Below are 22450 nucleotides of genomic sequence, written 5' to 3'. Positions count from 1 at the left end.
GAGAAAGTGCTTAGCTTGAGGGAATGAACTCTAGCGCCTAAAAAGGAAGAGAAAGGAAAGAGCGCGGGGTTTCTCACAGAAGCACCTGCACCTGCCCAAGGCCGCACTTCCAGGCCCTCGGCGTTGCGTACTCAGAGTGGCCTGAGCGGGTCTCACTACCTGGCGTCCGGCTCCTCTTCCGACTCCGCGGCCGTCTCGTCATCCTCCCCCTCCGACTCCTCCTCGGTTTCCAGCCCCCGGGTCGCCTCCTCGTCCTCGTCGGAGCCGAGGAAGCTCTCCGCGGCGTGGTTGCTGTCGCTGCTCGCCATCGTGCTTCTCCCGGGCCAGAGCTGGAGCCGGAGCCGCCCGCGCCGCGCCTGGTGTTCTCCCTCTGACTGCGCTCGGGACGCGCCCGGCGCTGCTCGGCCCCGGCGGGGCGGCTCGGATTCCCGGCCCGGGGGGCGGGTGAGCCCCGAGACTTTAAATAGAAGGCGTCAAAAAGTTTCGCCACCGAGCTTCTCCAGCCCCGGCTGTTTCTCCTCTCCCCGCCGTCTGCCAACTTCCCCGAGCCCTCCCCGCCCTTTTCTGGCAGTTTTGTTGGGCCTTTCGAGCAACTGGCGATCGCCACCCTGAGGGGCGCTGGCTCTGGCTGCACAGGAGGGTTACAACCCCGCCTCTTTCCCCCAGAGTGGGTTTGGCAGACTTTTTATTTCTAGCCCAGCTACTAGATGGACTCTTTGTCCCAGCCAAATAATTATGTTTTACTGAGCAGAGGGCTTACTAATTCAGGCACTCTGCTACGGGTTCTCAAAGAGAACAAGTTAAGTAGACACATCCAAATAGACAGCTGATTCTTACTATTCTCATTTTAGGGTCTAGGAGAAGTGAGGAAGATTTATTATATCCTGTGGTAGATTTAACTAAAACCACCCGTTTTACAGATGAGGAAATAACGGCTCAGAGGAGTCTAGTTCTCTTGCTCATGATCTTCATGGAGAACAAGAATAGAAAAAAAAAAAACTGAAAAGGGTGTTCACCACAAGACCAGAAACCTGGCTCACACAAGGAGTTGGGGGTAGAAGAGATTAGCCTAGCCATTCACCCAGCAATGGAAACCAAGATCTTTAGGCACAGATCACACAGTTGCAGAAACTAGTATCCTTAGCAGGGGACGCCTAGAAATTACAAAGCTTAACATTCAAACCAGTATCCACAGGCGCATCCAAAGGTAAAGATATGGAGATTGAGCCCCTTGTAGAATCTCTGGTCCCTTGAATTCTACATAGTTATTCAAAATTAGCAACCAACTGACAACTCACAAGGAATGAGGCCCTCCCAAACAGAAGAGCATATCACTGCAGTCTCTGCACTGGCTCGGGGCAGCAATCCCACTGCCCACCTGTGACTATGCAGGTGCCTCTTTTCACCAACTGTCTCCCTCTGCAGGGCAGCAGCCTTCCTGCTTGCCTGTGAGTTGTCAAGGGCCCCCCACCCCTGCAATATATATGCAGGCCTCTTTCAGTAGACCTGTCCCTTCTGGGGCAGCTCTTCCTGCCTGCTTCTGTCTATACAAGTGTCTTTCACAGAGAAACTGGCCGGGAAACTTGCAGAGTGTGGTTGAAACAGAAGCACTGACCCCATGGAGCCTGCACTCCAAACCCAGACTCCAAAAACGACAACATATGGCCCCCAACGTGGGGTTTTTCATGTCAGCAGTGTGTTTCAGTCTGCTGCTCTGTTCCCCTGTCTCTGGTGAATCCTCCCAACCCCCACACCTCTGGCCTACCCCAGTTCTTGTATGCATAAATAAATCTTTAAAAAAAATAAAGTTAGTGACTTATCTGCACAGATACTAGTTCAAACCATACAAAATTTAGAATTGCAATATAGATTGCACATTTTTAACACTCTAATACTACCTTCTTGAGTAACAACACATGTAAATGTATAGAAATGGTCAGATAAAGTAGAACTATAAAACAATGTGTTATTCGCACAATAAGTAATTCATATTGAAAATAATTGAAGTGTAAGTTTTTTCATATTAATAGCCCACTTAGGTGACACAGTTGGATGTCACAAAGTGCATAATATATGGCTTAAGACTACTGATTTACTATTGGGTGTAAGTTTATTAACTTCTGATCTATTTTGTTTGAGCAAAACAGCTGAAAACAAGTAGCAGTAAGATAGGTAAGGTTACTGAAAGCAACAAAAACAGTGGCAGTGAAGGAATCCACACAATGACAAATTCTGGGGTTTCAGGAGGAAATGTCATATTGCACAGGTACAACACCTTACATATTTTACCCATCCCTGAGAGCTACACATTATTACAGTATCATTACAGGCTACTATCCCTATTACTTATGATTACTTAGCACCATCACTAGAATATTATACTTGATACATTCAGATAAAGATAATTTATACAATGTATAACACTTTTTTTTAAATTTCAAAAATATAAAAAGCTTAATAGCTTTCAGTAATTTGAAAGTTCATCTATGTGGAAGATTTATTCCTGGTAATACCACAGAAATCGGCTTTACCAACAATGAGTTGATTCCAAGATTCTCTGTAGAATCTAAATAATCAAGCATGAATAGATTTGGTTCAGTTCTAAATAAATAGTTTTCACACAAAAAAAATACATCACCAATTCCATATATAAACTTTATTCATTTTGACATCATACAAAAATTTAAACTTAAAAAAGAAAATGAAAATATGCACCTTTTACATGTCAAAGAAAAGCAAAATCTTAGCATTTGGATTGGTCTGCAAAATAACCAAATACATTAGAGGTACAAACTGTGCTACAGCAGGTCTAAAAGAATTTGTACATAGTCCTTTTGAAAAAGTTAAAACAGTTTTCAGGTAACTTTTTATAGTTAAATGTACAAGCATTGGCCAATTTACAATTATTTACATAAACCAAAAAAAAAAAAACTAGTTTTTTTTTTTTAAGCAGCCACCACTACGTCTTCATGTGGAAAAGAAATACTAAAAAAGGATACCTTTATAAACATTAAGTTTTTATTTATATAATAATTCTGTTATGTCTTTTCTAAAACATATCATAGTGGCTTACTGCCTAAAAATTCCAGTTTAGATTAAATCCTATAATTGTACACACACAAAAAAATCTAACCCTAGCAATAGGATATAATCTTAACTTTGATCTTTCAGTTTCTGTTGCTTCGTGTCATAGGGAAAGTAAAAGCCAGAAAACAAAACGTAAAGCAAAAGTGCACATTGCACTAAACTATCATAAAGCACAGGGAACTTAATATTTTCAAAATGTCTACACTGAACTGATTCTTTAATACAGTGCAAAATATAGTTGTTTCAACACAAATTGAAAGCAATCTTGAGTATATCAAAAGCATATGAGGTACAAATGAAATGCTAGTATAGATATACCCAAAGCTTCTGTCTATCCTGGTGAGTCAAGTGTAGATTTAAGGCATCTGTTCAGTATTTCATGCCTCTGCAGTGATTTCACTGAAATAAAAGACTTTATTTTGCTTCAAGTAACTGAATAACTGACTTAAATCTTCACTTTACTAGAACAGACTCAGGCAAAAACTTATTCACTGTGGGTTTTATTTACGTATAGATGAATCAGACTCTTTCCAAAATTCCAGAGTTCTTCATAGCATGTAGTACAATTAATTGAAGTTATATCAAAACCTTTTATTTGTTCAGTTAATTCCCCCAAAAATATTTCATCTGATCTCCTGAAAATTCATGCCATAATATTACTGGTCATCAATGTAAACATTTTCAAAAATACATCTTTAAATCAAAGTGTTTTATTAGGAAATGTCATAATAAAATATGCAATCTTTATATAAGTATGTCTATTTAAAAATAAAACATGAAAACAAGAAGAGCAATTAAAAAGAAACCATGATGGAGGTAAACAAAATGTATTCTGATGTTACTATTCTTTATTTCTCAGAAAATTTTATTAAGAAATAGAGGCCAGTTATCTTTTCAGGACAGCAGTTCTTAAAGGTAGTATACTGTTCAAATCTCTTTTGTTTTTCAATCTGTGCCATGACTGGGAGAGAAAGAAAAATCATTCTTAAAACCTAAGATATCTATGCAAGAAAAGACTGAAAGCACACTACACATGGTCAATAGTGATTTTCACTACGTGGTAAAATTTTAAGTGATTTTTTTCGTGTTTTCTCCCAAGTTCTACATAAAGTACAAGTATTTCTGTTATCATAAAATAAAATGTTATTTAAAAATACTATGCCTATGTGGTTCCAATTTATTAACAAACAAAGAAGTGGGACTATAGGTGATCATTACTAGATTTTGCAATTAAAAATAGTATGTATATTACCATGTAGTATGTAGTAACCGTATGTAGAGAGTAATCTATAATCAAGCAGTGTAGGTATTCCTCTAGAAAAGACTAAATAGAATTTATGAGAATAAAAGAAATAAGTTCTTGTTCACAAGATAAAAATTTGGCACACTAAGTGGTGACTCCAGATCTTGGTAATATGTTTTCATTTCAGCTGTCCAGTTGATGAAAAACACTGGTTTTACACTAAACAATCCTAAGCGGAAGCTCACCCATCAATAAGAACACAGCAAGATAGCAATGCAACTTCTGAGTTCTCAATTTGATCTAATAGACACAAATTTTCCCTCGAGTATTTGTTTTGCCCTACAGAATTGCTTTCATTTAAAAGTTTCTATTCTAACTAACTGAGAGGGTGTAATCTAAAGGACAGCTTATAATATGATATATTTATATTTTTAATCATCGCTAAAATAAAAGTCCACTTGTATATCTAGGTTATGAAAAAGTATGTCTCTAAAATGATCTTCACAGTTCTCTGATCTTTTTCTTCTATGAAACATTCTCCTATATGTCTCATAGTATATATTTCTATCAACACATTTATACACTGTAATATGAAGTTCTTTGAAGACAGGAACCATATCTAGCAAAATGACTGATGAATAAACTCATAAAAGGGACTAGAGAGTCAGGAATAAATTACATTATATATACATATATTTGTGCATATGACTTTAGTTTATATACATTAACTGTGTGTATGCAAACATACACACATACTTTTTTAACTTTTCAGAGTATAAACAAAGATAAAGTAGTGCTCCAGTTCCTTGCTACAGTGGCATATACAGAAAAAAAAATACATGGAATAAGTTATCGATTTTCTTAGGCTATAATAAATTCCTCAATATTTTATGGAGGAAAGGGAGTCCATTATTTTATTCACTCACTGTGGGTCTTTAATAAACTCAAAAAATTTTATTTTCATAAAAGTAAGATCATGTGAATTAAAATAGGCAGAAGTATATCTAAATTGAAGTAGTAAATTTCCTGCTATGCCATACCAATGGCTTCACAACACAGGAACTAGGGCTATTCTGGGATAGTACATATAATTTTTCTCATTTTCAAAACACACTAGTTCACTAATATTTCTAGAGTTAATCTGATGTATTGTTTTACCTTTAAAAATTGATCCTTGATCATGTCAAATTTCTGCTTTTCATGCACAGCTCTGGCTGTATTTGTTCCATCAAAAGGTTCTGCAACAACAAATGCATGCATTAACTATTAAAAAGTGAAAACTTCAGTTGTTATTTAGTTGAACTTAAATGACAGTGCCAATATTGAACCGTTTCTGCCCTACAAAATAGCAATGTCATATGGTTCAGCCTATTATTTATTAGATTGATGCATATAGAAGAGTTTCATATAGCTATGAGCTATCTAATAAAAGTAGATAAAATTCAAGTGAGAGGATAACTAGATAGGAACCATCAGCATCAGCATGTTTAATCTAAATTTTAAAAGTGGGCAAAATTTTGAAGAAGTACAGAGATCAAGAACTTACTCTTAAGGGAATAAAAATAAGATAAAACTGTTATCAAAAAGAACAAAGCATTATATCAGTAAGAGTGGTCAATGTCAAATATCATAGAAAGGAAATTTTAAATTTCATTTTAATTTTAAAAAATACTGATTTATCCACTGATTAGTTAATACCATTGAAAGCAGAGGTTTAATACTGGTGCGGATAGAAGATAATGCCGTTATAGCACAAATGAATGGTTTTAGAAAAAGAAACAGTAAGAACAAGTAACCTGAATAAGAAATTTGTCAGTGAAAGTAGAGAAAAATAACAAGCAGAGAAGCACAGACGAAAACAAAGTATTTTTATTTGTGACTCCAAAATATCTACCTTTCCCCTCAGTTACCTTTTTTCCACAAAATAAGAAAGAAGTCATCTAGAGAGTCATATAGAGTGTCAGTTAAAAAGAAATGAGGACAAGGAAACTGAAAATGAAGTGTGAAAAGGAGGGTAACTGAAGGCATTAGCAATGAGTTGGGATAGCTGAAATAATGCTTCTTATTTTCAAAACACACTAATTCACTAATGTTTCTAGAGTTCATCTGATGTATTGATAAGTAAAAAATAATCAGAGTTTGAGAATTTTGGCAGTGGAAAACGTACTCAGAAGAGCCACTGGGATCAAATCAAAAGTAATTTTTAAGGAATAGAAAACCTTAAGTGCCCATTAAGAGAGGGACTAGAGAGAAAAAAAATTAAGTAGCCAGAGAAAGGAAAGGTTAACAGGGTAACAACCTGGAAAAAAATAGAAAATCTGATCAAGAAATTAAAGCAGGGCCATAATTTAAAAAAGAAAAACTTTCTTTCTTTTTTTTTTTCCACTTAAGCAAATTTTTTTTTTTTAAGATTTATTTTTATTTATTTATACAAGCACTGGGTACAGTCAGAAGCACGGGAGGGTGAGAGAATTCACCAGAGCCAGAGCGGGGAGCAGAGCAGGCAGAATGACCGAAGCACACTGCTGAAGGGAGCAGCGGGCGGCAGGAGAGGTCAGAGTGCCATGTGGGACCCTCCTCCTGTGGCTGGGGAGCAGCCGGGGATTGAACCGGCGCTGCAGAGGCTGCGGGCAGCTTCGCAACCCAGCGCTCAACCACTGCGCCACTGGGGAGGCCCAACTTAAGCAATTTTTAAAAGGAATGTTTTGCCACTTTTTTATAGAATAACACCATATGCCAAACTATTGGATTATATCACGCATGGTACTTTACAAAAGCCAGTGTTTAATATTCAAAAGAATACAAGTCACTAAAATAATAAACACCCACAGTGCAATTTAGCGAATGAAACACTAAAGTTACATATTAACAAATTCTTAAGATGTGTATATAACACATGATAAAAATATTCTAAAATTTGGTATTTTCCTACAACTGCAAAATCTCAACCCTTCATTCTCTTTTATCTCAAGGTTTACAAAAGTCATCGACTTGATACCAGCGAGAACAATTTCGCCTCTTGAAGTCAGTTTCCCAGCAACTCAAAGAAATATTCAACCACATGTAAATTAATTTTACAGAAAAAAAAAAAAGTTTGAGAATCTGACTTTTAAATTAAAACCAATTTCTATATATAAAAATTTAGCTTGCACTGGTATCAATATTTTAAGTATAAAAGGCTCGTTTTATTTAAACATAAAATTACCACATGAAAATTACATTTTCTTCCACCTGTAAAATTAAGTATTAATCAACTACAAGCATGAGAGAGACTGCTCAAATCCTACGAAGCTGGAAAGACTAAATGCCTACATTTATGTTTATTATTTCTCAAGACTAAAGAATTTTAAATGATCTTAAAATTAAAATTTTATAGCTAAAAAAACTTGTAAATCACTTTAGAACATAAATGTATTACTTCTAATTGAAGCAGCTGAAATTATTCAAGTAATTCTCTCAGTACCATGATGGTAACTGTAAGGCTAGAGAATAGTTAGAGAAAGCTACCTTCTACACAGATGTATTTATTTCTCCATTCAATACCATCAGGCCTGGGAATGGCTTTGGCTTCACGAACTGAAATCATTTGACTATTCCAGCTGTAAGAAAAAAAAAAAAACACAATTTTAACTATTTTCATGATTTTTCTTTTATTTTTATTTTATCAATAGCAAGGCCTATTTTCATTTTCTCATAGCATACTGAAACTTGTCTGAGCGGGGAGCAGAACAGGCAGACAGACCGAAGACAATGCTGAGGGGAGTAGTGGGCAAGGCAGGAGAGGTCTGCCACGCTATGTAGGTTTCTCCCTGGTCAGTAGGGAATCAAACCCGCGCTGCAGAGGCTGCAGACAGCTTCACAGCGCAGTGCTCAACCAGCTGCACCACTGGGGAGGACCCAAGGTCTTACAAATCTTTAAATGGCCATTTAAAACTTCTGCAACACTCATACCACAAGTAACCCTTAATAAGCACTTTTCTTTTTCAAGCAAAGAAGATTTTTAGATTGAGTGTCTCAAAGTTCAGATGAAATCCTCACAACCATTTCTAACAGCTGCCATAATTATTTTGTACAGCACCTACTTAACTCCATTAACTATGTTTTTGGCTGTGTTCCCTACAGTCAAAATTCTGAAAATATGTAGCGTGAAACAATGTCCTTGACAAATGCACTATATGATCAAAGAAGAGGTGAAATGTCATCTACATCATGTATTAGTAGTGATAACAAATGCAGCTAAAAGTTCAAAACTTCTTTCCAAGCACCAGCACCCTAGCCAGTTTACAATTGGCACAGCAACCAAGTTTCTGTTAACAGTGAATCAATACTCAAACTTGCATAGCTATCATCTTTTTCCGTGAAATAAAACAAAGGTGATTTTCAAGGTATAGGTATCTAAGATGTTCTAATCCTAAATGACATGTGGCAATAATGTAATTTTTCTAAGAATCCTTTTCCCTGTCTACAAACTATCCCTAATTAATACTTCACAACAGGAAGATGCCAATATAGTCTAACAAGAATGTGATATTGGAGTCATACTAAATTTTAATTTTAGTTCTCTCACTCTATAACTGAATCGCCATGGGCAAGTTTCAAATACACAAATTCCCTAAGCTTGACAGGGGGTTACTGTGAGGATTAAATGGGATAATAATGAGAATTGGATCTTCCTGGTGGCGAAAGGGGTTAAGTCTCAGCATTATGAAGCTATCGGCAGCCACTGAAGCACAAGTTCTATCACAGGCCAGGGAGCTAACCCACATGGCGCAGCTCACCCACTGCTCCCCTCAGCAGTGTATTTCAGTCAGTCCGCCTGTTCTGTTCCCCACTCTGTCTCTGGTGAATCCTTTCACCCCTACAACCACCCCCTTGTACCTCTGGCCTATACCTCAGCTCTTGTATGCATAAATAAAATAAATCTTTAAAAAAATAATAATGGGAATTACTCAAAATACTGCAGAACTCTCAGTAAACACCAATCATTAGCTTTTGCTATTGTGACATTTTAAAAATCCTAACTCTAGAATAATCTCTTTGTCTCTTATATTCATGTTTCATTTAGTCTTAAAATTTTTCCTCATATTCATATAAATGAATATCTTTCTTGCTTGGACATGCTCATTTTTAACCTGTTATTATAATTCATTCTTACTAATCTACTTTCTTCCAACACCTTTTTTTCTACTCCCTTTTCTTAACCTAATTCAGTAATGTTTGAGTTACTTAAGGATCTTTGAATCACGTCCATACTTTCAGTTTGTGCTTTAGTTATCTACAGTATTTTAAAGTATCAGGTACTGGGCGAGGTACTGGTGATGCAACTGTGAACAAAACAGGCACAAAGACTATGATACAAGTTTTATGTTGAGGAATATAAATAACACTTTCTCTTTATGCCCCATGTTTCAAAACATCTTATACAAGTCCGGTTTCTTTAGAGCTACTTCATCATAGCAAATAAGACAATATCAACACTGCAGTATAGTATCATAATAAGAGTGTAAATTTCCTTGTCAAAACTATCTGAAATACTCCCCTAGCTAACTGTGTTATCTTGATGCAAGTTTCTTCACCTCTCTATATCCCTCACTGCTAAAATGGGCACATCTTAACACTCTCTCTTATGGTTATTATGGAAAATGAATAAGAGAATACATATAATTTGCTTAGAATAGTTTTTCCCACCTAGTAATAGCAATTTATTACTACTGTTATTATTCTGTTCTACAAAACTCTTCAAAGTGTTATCCTATGATCACCATACCCTTCTCTTATAACTTTGGACAACTCCTGAGTCCCCTTTCTTTCTTCCTCCTTCATGTTTTTACAAATTTAATCAAAAGAGCTACAAATAACCCCTAACTCCACTTATCTAGACTAAGAATCCATAACTTCCAGTCATGCCCCATCTAATTATTCACTTAATGTTTACACATCACCCTCAGAAAGAAAAAAGGAGTAGGTTTTGATTATAGTATATCATACTAACACACATATATTCAAATATAAAAAATTAAGGAGATTTTCCCCTAAGTTTCTTAGCTGTGTTTTTTACTACAAATTTTAAGTTCCTAGAAAATAGATGTTCCAAACTACACAGAACCTATACAGGACTAACACAAACATTTATTTAGGCCCTACTGAGGAAAGAGGCAGCTAAACATACAAAAAGATCACCAGGTTAATGGAACTATAATTTTTTATTAGCTAGGAATATGAAATCTATTTTATTGTTAATAATCATTAGAGACTAAATTTTATAAACTATGTATTTTCTGGACAAGTTTACAGCATTAAAATTGACACAGCTTCTCAGTGAATTTGTAGCATTCACTTACATATAAAAGAATAAACACAATTTGAAGGTTCACTTACTCAAATTCTGTAGCATAATATTTCAGAAAGCCCAGTAAGAGGTCTCCAAGATTTGATTCATTTTTTGAGAGGTAAGGAGGAACATTACATGGGGTTTGATGTACAAGGTGCAGCTGCACAGCGGGACTAAAAGATTCCTGTCGAAAAAAAAAAGAGGAGGGGAATGTAAAGCCGTCTAAAACATACACTAAAAAACTTTATAAATACTGACCTAATCCTCTTTGCAGAACAAAGAATATTTTTAAGTTGGAAATTTGAAGATTTTCTTCCACTAAAGTTAAAAAAGTACCTGAAAAACTATGATACTCTAATCCTTGGTTAAGGTGTATGGAGCACTCTATTATCCAAATGGATATATCAAGGTAGCAAAAAAATTTTCTAACTCATTAAAAAAAAACAAAACAAAAAAAAACCTTTCTGTACAGACCAAGATTTTATCTAATAATATAAATTTCTTTATAAATGTATTTAGTTCTTAATTTTTTTTTCCAAGGAGCATTTGCACTTTATCAAACACAGGTAAAAATTAATTTTTTTCTCAAAGGTCATAAAACTAATGTTAATACATGAATAGTATACTAATTTTAAGATTTTATAATTTTCATTTTATTTTTCTATTTTGTATCTCAGATGGAAGAGTAGATAGACATTCAACATGGATTGAACTTAGACAAAGAGGGCATTGAAAAGAAGATAGGAAGCATACCAATATTTAGTAAATTTTTACCACAATATTCATAAAACAGCATTTGCTTGCAATTCAGGCCCAAAGAAAGATATTTATTTGAAAGAATATTAATGGGTATTAGTATTTTTTTTGACTAGCAACCTATCAACAATTTTGCCTATATGCCATTCATTTTCATATCTGATCTTTTCTATATTAGGAACAAATTCTAGTTCTGAAATATACGAAATGTAACTACAGATTCTCAAGTAATATATATCCATATGTTAGTAAACAACCTTTCTATGGTAGTTTGCAGTGTCCTCAAGAAGGGTTTTCTATATCCCTTTTGCCATAAGAGTAGAAATAGTTTTTTTTTAAAAGGTGATTGGTTAAGGAAGCAAAATATCAACTACACAAAAGGTTCCCTGGGTTTACAGATAGTAATTCAATTAGTAATGTCTAAACCCAACACTGAAAAAGAGTCTTCCCAAATAACTAAGAAATAGGCATTTATTTAACGGAAGATGTCAAAGATCATCAGTAAATACAAAAGAGGAAGAAAATAAGAAATATTCCCTCTCCTACTCCCTTCAAAACCATTAATAATTTTTAAATTCCAAGAAATAATTACCTTTTTCTCAGAAGGAAAATTCTACTCCAACCACAATCCATAAAGCTGGCACTCCTTAACTTGAGATTCTCCCTTAAATTTCTAACAGACTTAGCATTACATTTAAGCCTCAAGTAGAAATCTTAACTTCCTGTAAGACTGGAGGTGGAGGGAGAGAGAGATGCCTCAATTTATAATAAAGAGTAAAAGCAGAAGGAAGAGCAAGTATATTGCCTTTAATATCCTCTGTCCTTTATGTGTTAAGTGTAAAATTGGAGTTAGAGTAACATTATTTAAAATTGGATGTTTTAAATAATATTTTCTGGCAAATTAAACAAGAAGATTTAAGTTCAAATGACAAGAAAAAAAAAAGTGGGTCACTATTTAATAGCTTCTGCTCTGAAAACCTCTCACTAACCTTGATTTTTAGCACGTGGCATAATAAGCATTCAATTTATGAATTGATGCTAAAACCAACATCAGTTCTTATTTAAAGTTTAAAAACTGAACCTCCTTTGAAATATTTATTTTGTTCAATAAAGAAAAAGATTAGCAACTGTGACCCTAAATCTGAAGACTTGTGAGACCTGTTCCACTAAAATGCTAAATAACCTTGAATCAACAATTTGGCCAACTTTCTTAGCTCCACTGTTCTTTTTCATGGTCATATACAAAAAGGGTCATGCCATATATAATGAAGGAGACATAAGAAGCAATTCAAACAAAAAATATTAGGGTACAACTATAAGAAGCTTCAAGCAGATAAGAATTATTTAATCTTTGATGTTCATCTGTGGTAATCATTCACATTACAGAAAAATATTCTCCTATAAGAAAAATTTCTTCAAAGAATTTATCTTCTAGGGGAAGTCTCCCATTGCATTTATTTGTTTAAGAACAAAACATATCCTTCAGATAGAAAGGGGGTGGACAGACCTTAAACTACTAACATGTAAGAAAGCACATAAATAGCAATCCAAAAACTAAAAGGGGAGGGAGGGGGGAAGAAGCCTTGTAATCACAACCTAGATCCATGAAAAAACAATTAAACTAATAAGCTAATATCTGTCTCTTAAAGCATTTGGGGGGGGGGATTATCAATACTTACTGCTGTGTGGTTTGTTTTTAATGTAAGGAAGATATCTTTATTTAACATTTCAAGGTTTTCTTATTTGTAACTTCTAATAACAGAACATGTGTTAACTCCCAAAAATATTTTTCAAATGATGTTTAAATGCTAGTACTTTTTAGGATACATATCTTTCATTTTCCTTCAATCAATGCCAAGTTAAGAAAAATGTAAATAGGCAGTTCCTTGAAAACCATCTTAAAAGTCTCATTGCTTTGCCCATAGAATTGCCTATCAAACTGGCAAAGACATTTTTTCCCAGATTTCATTTCTCTGACCTGCATATGCTTTCTTAATCGTCTAACAGATCACCAATAATCTGGTGATGTATGCTATAAAGATGATTATATTTCCTTTAAATTATAACCAATTTTAGTGATATTTTTAAAGTTTTGAAGTCAACATAAGTATTTGACATGAAGTATTAGTTCTATAATGAAATAGGTAAGAGCATGAACTTTGGAGTCATACTAGATTTGAAACCTTGCTCTTCTATTAGCTATATGAACTTACCCAAGTTACCTAGCTTTCCAAAGGTTCAGCTTCTTCATCTATGCAGAAAATAATATTACTCATAGGGTTGTTAAAAGGATTAAATATATATGTAAAGCATAACAGCAACAGTTTTATCTATTTATTTAGTACATGCCAGGCATCATTATAGCTGTACATTTATACAATAATGCAACTATTATTTTAAACTAATAATGATTTTTTAAATTTGTTTTGTCAACTTTAAAAAATTTTGTCATTTAAAAATTAACAAAATTTTTTAATTTGTTTACTAAAAAAACTTTTTAATAATAAATCCTTCATAATATGTGCTTTAAGTTAAAATTTTAATATGTACACTTATTTAAAACTGAAAAAATTGCTATATGTATGTGTATATATGCAAAATTGAGTATTTTGCATATATACTATACAGAAGAACTCTATATTCTCAGAATTCTTTAGTTCATTACTACAAAAAGAGGGGTTTTTAAGTCTCTGTTTTGTTAACATGACTTCCTATTATATGACGATATCATTAGAGAAGGAAACAAATATAAATTGTCCTGGTAAATCTATCTTACAATAAATCCAATACTATGCTTGCATATTGTTATTAAAAAAAACCCTTCATGAACTTAGTCTGAGTTTACATACTTAACATTCTCAACTTTTCATCTTTTTAACTCATAGTAAATATTCTGCCTTCTATCACATGTTGTCTTAAGTTAGTGAGAACTAAGTAGTAATAATCAATGCTATACTGTAATAAAGCTTTTGAATGTGGATGTTTATAGTCTTTCTTTTCTTTCATAGTTCAATATTAAGAGTTAAAAGACAACAATTTTTTTAAAGAAAATACGAAAAAGACTAAAAAGAGCATACTATATATTGAACATATTTTATTCCATTCTCAAATTCTCACTTTTTAAATTCTATTTTAACTAGAAAAGCTCAAAACTTAAAAGAAACTTGTTTCCCTGCAAAGTAACACAGGTTTTTTTTGTTACTATAAAATTTCAAGTCAGTCTCAAATTTATACAAGCAGAAATTTTGTCACATCTGCTGCTTTTCTTAAAAAGATTTATCTGTATAGGAACAATCAGATATATACAAATAAAAATGTAGTAAACAACATAATTTGATGAGATGAAATGTTAGTGAATACCTCTATTATTTTGTCTTTCTGTCAAGTGGCAGAAAGTAATGGGAAAAGTTTCTGAATCCTAATTTGTATACAGAAAAATGTAACCTAGACTTAATTTCTTCATCTGTCAAAGAAGGATAATACCTTTCATGCTTGTTTGTTTAGAATTAAAGAAAATGCATAAAATTAAAGTCGTTGACCTAAAATAGAAACTAAATAAATGACAGTCATTATTAGTCATAAGAGACAAGCTGATTTGTTTGTGCTATCAAATGGCTCAATGAAAAGAAGCCCTCTGGTGATCAGCTTACAAGTTTCATATAAAACAAAAGAACCCAATTCAGAGGGGTTAGAAAGTTCTTCTCCACATGTCATCTCATAGTAAAGAAAATGTGGTTTAAATATTTATGACAATGTAACCACATCAGAAAGCAAATTACGAGATCCTTAATTTTAACAGGGCTTGCTATCAGTAATTTTTAGGCCTTGAAGATGAGCTAATATTAGCCTATTACCCCACTGCAGGTACAGAAATAATATTAGCAAAACAAGGGTGGTGAGTGTAGAGTATAGGACATGCCAAAAAGTCAGGACTCTGCCATGAGGACAAGCTAAAAAGCTAGAAAACTGAAAATACAGATGTAAAAACTATCATATAGCAGAGTTTTAAGTGCTATTTCTGCAGAAGCAATATACAACAATATATTCTTCAAAGTCTACTTTTAACTAGTAGATCCTTCCTTTGTATGCTGAAAAAATATATGCAGTCTTTCTACACCAAAATCTAGGTCTTAAACAAAAATAAAGTTGTGACAATAAAATGAAATAGTAAACACCCAGACATTATATTTGACCTTTCAATATGAGGTAAGGAATAAATACCTTATAGAGTTAAGAAAAACATTCAACAAAAGGCCCCAAAGTTCAAGTTATTTTTATTTCTATTCTTTCTGATGCATTCATTTCTTATGTTTAAAAAAGCATGCATATTTATCCCTGGCTACATTGGAAAGTTATTATAATATTTTTTCATAATAGTAGAAATTAATTTTTAGAGATATACATATTCCAAAAGGTTCTTGTTTAAAATTTTGTCTTCTTGTAGACAAACTGGAAAGTCCTCACTACAACAAAACTCTATTACAGTGAATGTCTTAGCATCCAGCACCTCTTATGTGTGCATTAATAACCATTGATGATCGAAACTAAGAACATCAGTTCTTATCAAAGATTAAATTATACTTAATTTAAGCTCCATGTCAAGCATATTTATTCTATCTTGTGTGATATATAAAAATATGTGTTCTTTGAAATCAATCACTCAAGTTGGATGTTACATTTTCCTCTGTAATAAGACCATTTAGTAAGTTTAGAAAACAATTCTTACAGGTTTATGAAACAGATACAAATTATATGGTTTCAAAAGGTAGGTTAAACATTCTAAACAAGAAATAAATAGATAAAACAAATCCAGGAACAAGGATGACAAGAAGGATGGAAGAAAACAGAAATGGTAGGACCCATAAAACAAGGAAACAGAGTTCTAGAAAAAAGAACACAAAAAACTGGAAAAAAAAAATTATTCATATAGATTATGACTGTGTATGCTACCCAGGTTCCTCTAAACTCAAACTAAACTTTGTCTAGTAGGCACACTTCTTTTCTTAAATGTTTCCAATTAATTTCAGCAGATTTCTCAATATTATACACACTAAAGGATAGTCTACTAATTTACTTCTTTTGGTGTATTATTTGTAAAATTGAAGAAAAGATAAAAAAAATCCAATTGTTCAACTTAACTTTTTCCCCTTTCCAAGTATACATACATTGGGGCTGAAAAACTTCTGTGTCACTAACTAAAGAAATGTAATGAAACTATATTTTAAAATAACATGAAGACTGGAAAAGTCTAAATGGGCCTTAACCAAATAAGTATATTTAATTTCCATTACTGATAATCATGAGCATCATGCAAAAAATTCCACCATTAACATAAATGATCAGGTTATATGCCAATAACCAAAAAATTATCATAGTCTTTTGAAAAGTGTATGAAACATTTTTAATATTCTAGGGGCCAAGGCCTGAGCCTACATAGAGAATGCTATCATATAATTAGAAGGTAATTACTGCTACTTTTATATTCACATTAATACTATATAAAATAGTTCCACATATACTTGTCAAAATATTTATTAAATAATTTATAAGAAACACTTACTGGGTAAATTTTTTGGATGGATGGAAGGATGGGTTCAGGTAGGGCTATAAAAAGAAAAAGTTTAAAGCTTCTGTGATTCACATAATTCATTTTACAAAGCAATTACTTGTCAGCTATACTCCAGGTATGATATCATAAGGGTTTAAGCTAAAATTTCAACAGTTTTCATTTATTTTGTGAAATTAATTCAGATGCCTAAAAATTTAAATTCAAAATATATCTAAATTATTGACTTAAGATTTGATAACAAACTACATATTTCTATGTAAACCAATGTTCCTTTCATGGTTTTAGATTAATAAGCTGTCAATAAATGGACACATCATTCGGTCCAGCCGATCTCTCTCTCTTTCTCTCTCTCTCACACACACACAAACACACACTAAGCAAGACAAGGATTGTTCTACAGATACCGAATTAACATTTTTAAGCTGGATGTAGCAATTAAAAAATTAATTTCAAAAGTACAGTTCCATGATACTTTATGAAAAAACAGTAGTTCTGTCACTTTCTTCTAATACAATAATACCAAGATTAAGATCATTCAGAAAACTGATCTATTGGGGGAAAAAAAGAAAAATATTCAACTTCATTAATCAATTTTTTAAAAGGCCTCCGTAAAGTTTAGAAATCTAAATCAGAAGATTTATACCAATCTGTTATAAAATAAATACAATTTCATACAAAGGAATCATTACCTTCCTGTTACATTTTTAAATTGTCATTCTTCACCCTTCAACAGCTTACCCAAATCAACCTCATTAAATGCATTAATAGAAATTTTACACCATTACAATGTAAATGGAGTGACACTGAAAGACAAAGGGCCTAACACTCACAATAAGAAACAACTAAATATAATGTTGTAAGTGTGGTATAAGATAGACACAATACTTTAAGATTGAAAAGCAAACATAGTGCCATATGACAAACTATTTAAGAATTGAAAAAATATATGTAGCTAAATGAACTCAATAACAGAAACTTTAATTCACTTTGTATACAAGATATTAATGTCAATTATAACTCAAGAAGAAAGGAATCTTTAATTCACTTTTAATTTGCTATTTAGCAAAAACGTCTAAATGACTCTGGAAAACATTAATGTACCTATAACCAACTATTAAGATAATTCACACGGATGGTCTCCAACTATAATTATAAATATCTGTATTTCTAGCAGATAACATAGCATAGAATCCTTTATTTAAATTTCTTTTCTGTATCATGCTTCATTTCCAAATTAAGAGTTGAAACAAAGGTCCATGACAGTCTGAAACATTCACAATGTATGACTGAGACTATTAGAGAAAAAACTTATTCAAACTTACCAGAATCAGTCTTAGGAAATATGGATACATATTTTTTCCCAGACATTCAAATGCTCAAAATTCTACAATATATACCTACAAATAAACTCAAGCCCCAGTCAACTTTTATTCTAAATATCTCTACATTTACGTTAACATGTAATGATTTTCATGCAATTTTTGCAAATACATAAATTAGAGAACCTTACTAAAAATTAATTTAATTAAAAATTTGAATTTCGTCCCACTGAAATCTCCCAATACATTAAAATAATTTTAAAAGGATGAAGGTTATAGAGAAGTAGAAAAAAATTTATCTCATTCTATAATCACGAAAGGAAAACAAATACTGAAACAAATACTCTAAGACCCAGGCCTACATCTTGCAACAAAGAGTGCCTAGGCCTAATCAATTTGAAAGGCATTAAGGTCTGAGGTATCATTCAGTAAGTCTTTCCTCTACAACTTTAAAGGTTGAAAAACAATAGTCAATAGAAAAGCAACTAGTGTATTGTGCCAGTTATTTACTAACACTATGCTGAAAGTAACTTCAAAGTTTTCAGTTGTTTCTCAAATGTTTATTTTATTCCAAAGCAACATACATACTAGGAGAATAAAGTTATAACATTTATTTTGACTTCACATTTTTGGACTTCAACCTTTAAATTTCCCCCTCAAAAGCAAAATAAAATAAAAGCTTATTATTGCAATATCTGATCAACAGAGAACACTTTGAGTATAGCTATCTATAAGATTTTACTCTGTAGTTCAGGTGAGATTTCTAGCCAGACCCCCACAAATTTACACACATAAACTTTCCATACTTGAGTCATCAAAAATTCAACTAGAAGAAAAGCAAATCAACAACACTAAGCAACGACTAATTTTACAAATTTAAGAATAACTTTAAAACACCTATAAGAGAGTTCTGCACCTGGTAACATGGTAAACATTTCATTATATTCATTCATGTTATTATTTCAACCAGTCAATACTTTTGCTTTTATTATTCACTCTTAATCTTAGTTTGTCATTAAAATCTTTTCTCAATGTGTTTTCCACTAATGCTTTCATCGTCACCTTTTCAAGCATATATATACTCGATTACTGACTACTGCAATTCATTCTAGAAAATGCTTTAATCTTCAACCTTTGAAAATATAGAGAACCTGTTACATTTGTTCATGGCAGAAAAGGTACTGAAGCATTTAGGAAGTTATATGAAACTTAAGGGTCATCTAATTAAACTATTCATATTACAGGCAAGAGTATGGAGGCCAAAGAAGAATAACTTGGACTCAAATCATAAAATCTACTTTATTTTGGCAGAGCTTTAAATGCTCAATCCACCTGTTGGTTCCTGTTTGACAAGAAAAGTATTTTTTCAATCTTTAGTTTCTTCTAGAGAGAAATAGCTTCAAGTTGCCAAAGTACAGAATTACACAATAGTGCTGGGTAGCTGAAGTCCTTTAGCAAAGACCTAGAGATGGTTGATGATATTGCCACTATTAGAAACTACCTCATTAAGCATGGTCAATTGTTAATATGTCAAACAAAATATAAATCAAAAATTTTGATATGATTTCATTACACTGGTAAAAACATTAATGATGAAATTTTCAACATGCTTGCAAAACCACTTTGGGGCATATGTCATTAAAATGCAATTTTCTAAAGACGGTAATCAAATTAAAATTTCTTTTTTTTTTTTCAAAGATTTATTTTTATTTATTTATACATGCACTGGGTACAGTCAGAAGCGCGGGAGGGTGAGAGAATTCACCAGAGCCAGAGCGGGGAGCAGAGCAGGCAGAAGGACCAAAGTACACTGCTGAGGGGAGCAGCGGGCGGCAGGAGAGGTCTGCACGCCATGTGGGACCCTCCTCTGGTGGCCGGGGAGCAGCCGGGGATGGAACCTGCGCTGCAGAGGCTGCGGGCAGCTTCGCAACCCAGTGCTCAACCGCTGCGCCACCGGGGAGGCCCTAAAATTTCTAATGTAATCATAAGGACGAAGGGATATATTTGTTGTGTTAAATGTTTTAGTCAAATCAAATTTTTAAATCATAACTAAAACTAAAAAACCGAAAAGACACTGAACAGTAACACATATTTGTCATATTATTTCTATTTTATAAGAAATATTTTAAATCTATTCAATTATTAAAAAAACTAAACTGCAACCCACAAGACAGAACTAACTAAAAAAGCATCAAAAGTAATATGTCTTAGACTGAATTGCAAAAGTGGACAAAAAATTATTATTGCTACATAGAGCATAAAACAACCAAAGTCATGTTTCAAATACTTTTAGGGGGAAAAACAGTAACACTAGTGTCAACAATAAAAACACATGCATCATAATTAGCTTGAATTTTTTTTAACAACAAAGAGGAAGATTATCTAACCTCATGATTGGTTCATGAAACTCTAGCCCAATTTAAGCTATTGTAAGTCTCTCACTAACTCAAATTCTATCTTTCAAATAAAAATATACTCTTACTTAATCTGTTACAAAATATCTGCAAACAAGTAACACATAAACAAATTCTACCTTTCATCAATAACCCAATAGATTATTTGTATACATAGGAATACCTTTCAATATTTGTATACATACGAATATATACACAAAAAGTTACTATTTTTTAAATAAAACTGGCATGTTTTATTTGACTTAGTGTTTCATGAATTTTTCTTATTAAATATACTAAAACAAGATTTTTAGTCGCTGTGTAAATTTCATATTAGGATAATCATAATTAATTTAACCATTCCCCTATTCCTAAAAACTTATTTCTAGTCTTCTGTTATTTCAACAATCATGAAAAACAGCCTTAATATATAAACCATATTAGAATAAATTCCAAGAGAGAAATAACTAAGTCAAAGGGTATGAACATAAATATTACAACACTGCTCTTTAAACTGTAGAAACATGATTAACTCAGAGTAAATCAGACTCTGCATCTTGGTAAATATTGACTTCTATTACATTAACATTGAGTCTTTCACCCAATCTCCATGCCAGCTCACAGGAAAAAAAGCTTTGACCAACAAGAAAATCATTTAATCCCTGTCTCAAATGAAAAATAAGATCAAGGAAATAGTGCTTGAGCTTATTTTTATAGACTTGCTGAACATTCATCTATCAGGCTCAATGAGTCCACAATAGAATGTAAAAGTTCTTTGAGTATAAAGTGAATATAGAAAACTGAGAAAAAATAAAAACACAGTGAAACTTCTTTATAATGCTTGCAGGGAACACCACTTTTCAAAGCAACAAAACAGGAAATACAATTTTATGGGCCTTAGAATGTTTTAACACAATGATATCTGAAGATAGGGAAGACACCACAATGAAGTTTAACTGTATTTCTGTTTTAAAAATGGGGAAAATTTATAGTACTTACTTTGTAAATAGTGCAAAACCATCAATACAAGACTATAGCTGCTTAAAGTACCACGACTGGCATCATTTATCTCATGGTGACTTGCCCACTTCTTAATCACCAGTACTAATGGACGAACTCGATTTTCAACTGAAAGTAAAATTAAAACTTAAAAAAAGGGTAGGACATTACAGTTTCTTTGAAAGTTTATAGCATTTCCCAACTCCATAACAAAGTATTGCCTCCCTATATACTAAACATCAGTTCCACAAAAAATGCATCTTACTTCTGAAACATCTTACTTTTTAAAAAATTACCAATAACTAAAATTTATTCCACTGAACTATAATTATGGTAGTATATGATTTAGTGGAGTAACATAATAATATATTGTAAGTTAAGTAAATGAATATGTTATTATAACATTATAAAATGATATCAGCATTTACTACAAACATTTTAAAAAAGGAATGAAGAATAAAAACAAAAGCTGATAATTATTGGGAAATAAAAAACTTACGATATGCATAAGTTCTGAGAAGGAATGTGTTTCTTATTCCAACAATATTGTTGACATTCAAGTCAAACTCCACACAACTATTAAGAAAAAAAACTTTAGCTCAATACAAACTCCCTCAGAACTAAATTAATATCCATCAACATTTACTTAGTGATATAAAGTAACATGGGCCCAAAGGCCAAACATCTTAAAATGAGGCACTAAAGAAATAAAATCAATATATAATCTCAGTATGCATTTTGATATGATTAGTG

General features: G+C 32.8%; 2 protein-coding genes across 6 annotated transcripts in view; both read right to left on the bottom strand.

Moving 5' to 3' along the window:
* CMYA5 (cardiomyopathy associated 5) overlaps window positions 1-316 on the bottom strand; it is an 83343-nt gene extending 83027 nt beyond the window's left edge. The window contains 1 exon segment of the mRNA XM_054687985.1: window positions 160-316. Within this exon segment, the coding sequence (XP_054543960.1) occupies window positions 160-308 (149 nt within the window). The 5' untranslated portion in view covers window positions 309-316.
* A 2304-nt stretch (window positions 317-2620) lies between these two features.
* Window positions 2621-22450, bottom strand: part of TENT2 (terminal nucleotidyltransferase 2) — a 47263-nt gene continuing 27433 nt past the window's right edge. For 4 of the 5 annotated variants that reach the window (XM_054687844.1, XM_054687843.1, XM_054687845.1 and 1 more), the window contains 7 exons: window positions 22197-22273; window positions 21698-21826; window positions 16978-17021; window positions 10709-10845; window positions 7838-7929; window positions 5489-5568; window positions 2621-4048 (listed from right to left, as the gene is read on the bottom strand). In XM_054687844.1, the coding sequence (XP_054543819.1) occupies window positions 3974-4048; window positions 5489-5568; window positions 7838-7929; window positions 10709-10845; window positions 16978-17021; window positions 21698-21826; window positions 22197-22273 (634 nt within the window). In that variant the 3' untranslated portion in view covers window positions 2621-3973. The remainder of the gene's footprint in view (window positions 4049-5488; window positions 5569-7837; window positions 7930-10708; window positions 10846-16977; window positions 17022-21697; window positions 21827-22196; window positions 22274-22450) is intronic. The other variant, XM_037529048.2, reaches the window with a different exon arrangement.

The sequence above is a fragment of the Talpa occidentalis genome, unplaced genomic scaffold (assembly GCF_014898055.3).
Source record: "Talpa occidentalis isolate TD23 unplaced genomic scaffold, MPIMG_talOcc4v2.1 talOcc4.6, whole genome shotgun sequence".
In the NCBI taxonomy this organism is placed as follows: domain Eukaryota; kingdom Metazoa; phylum Chordata; class Mammalia; order Eulipotyphla; family Talpidae; genus Talpa; species Talpa occidentalis.
This window is presented reverse-complemented; position numbering and strand designations above follow the sequence as displayed.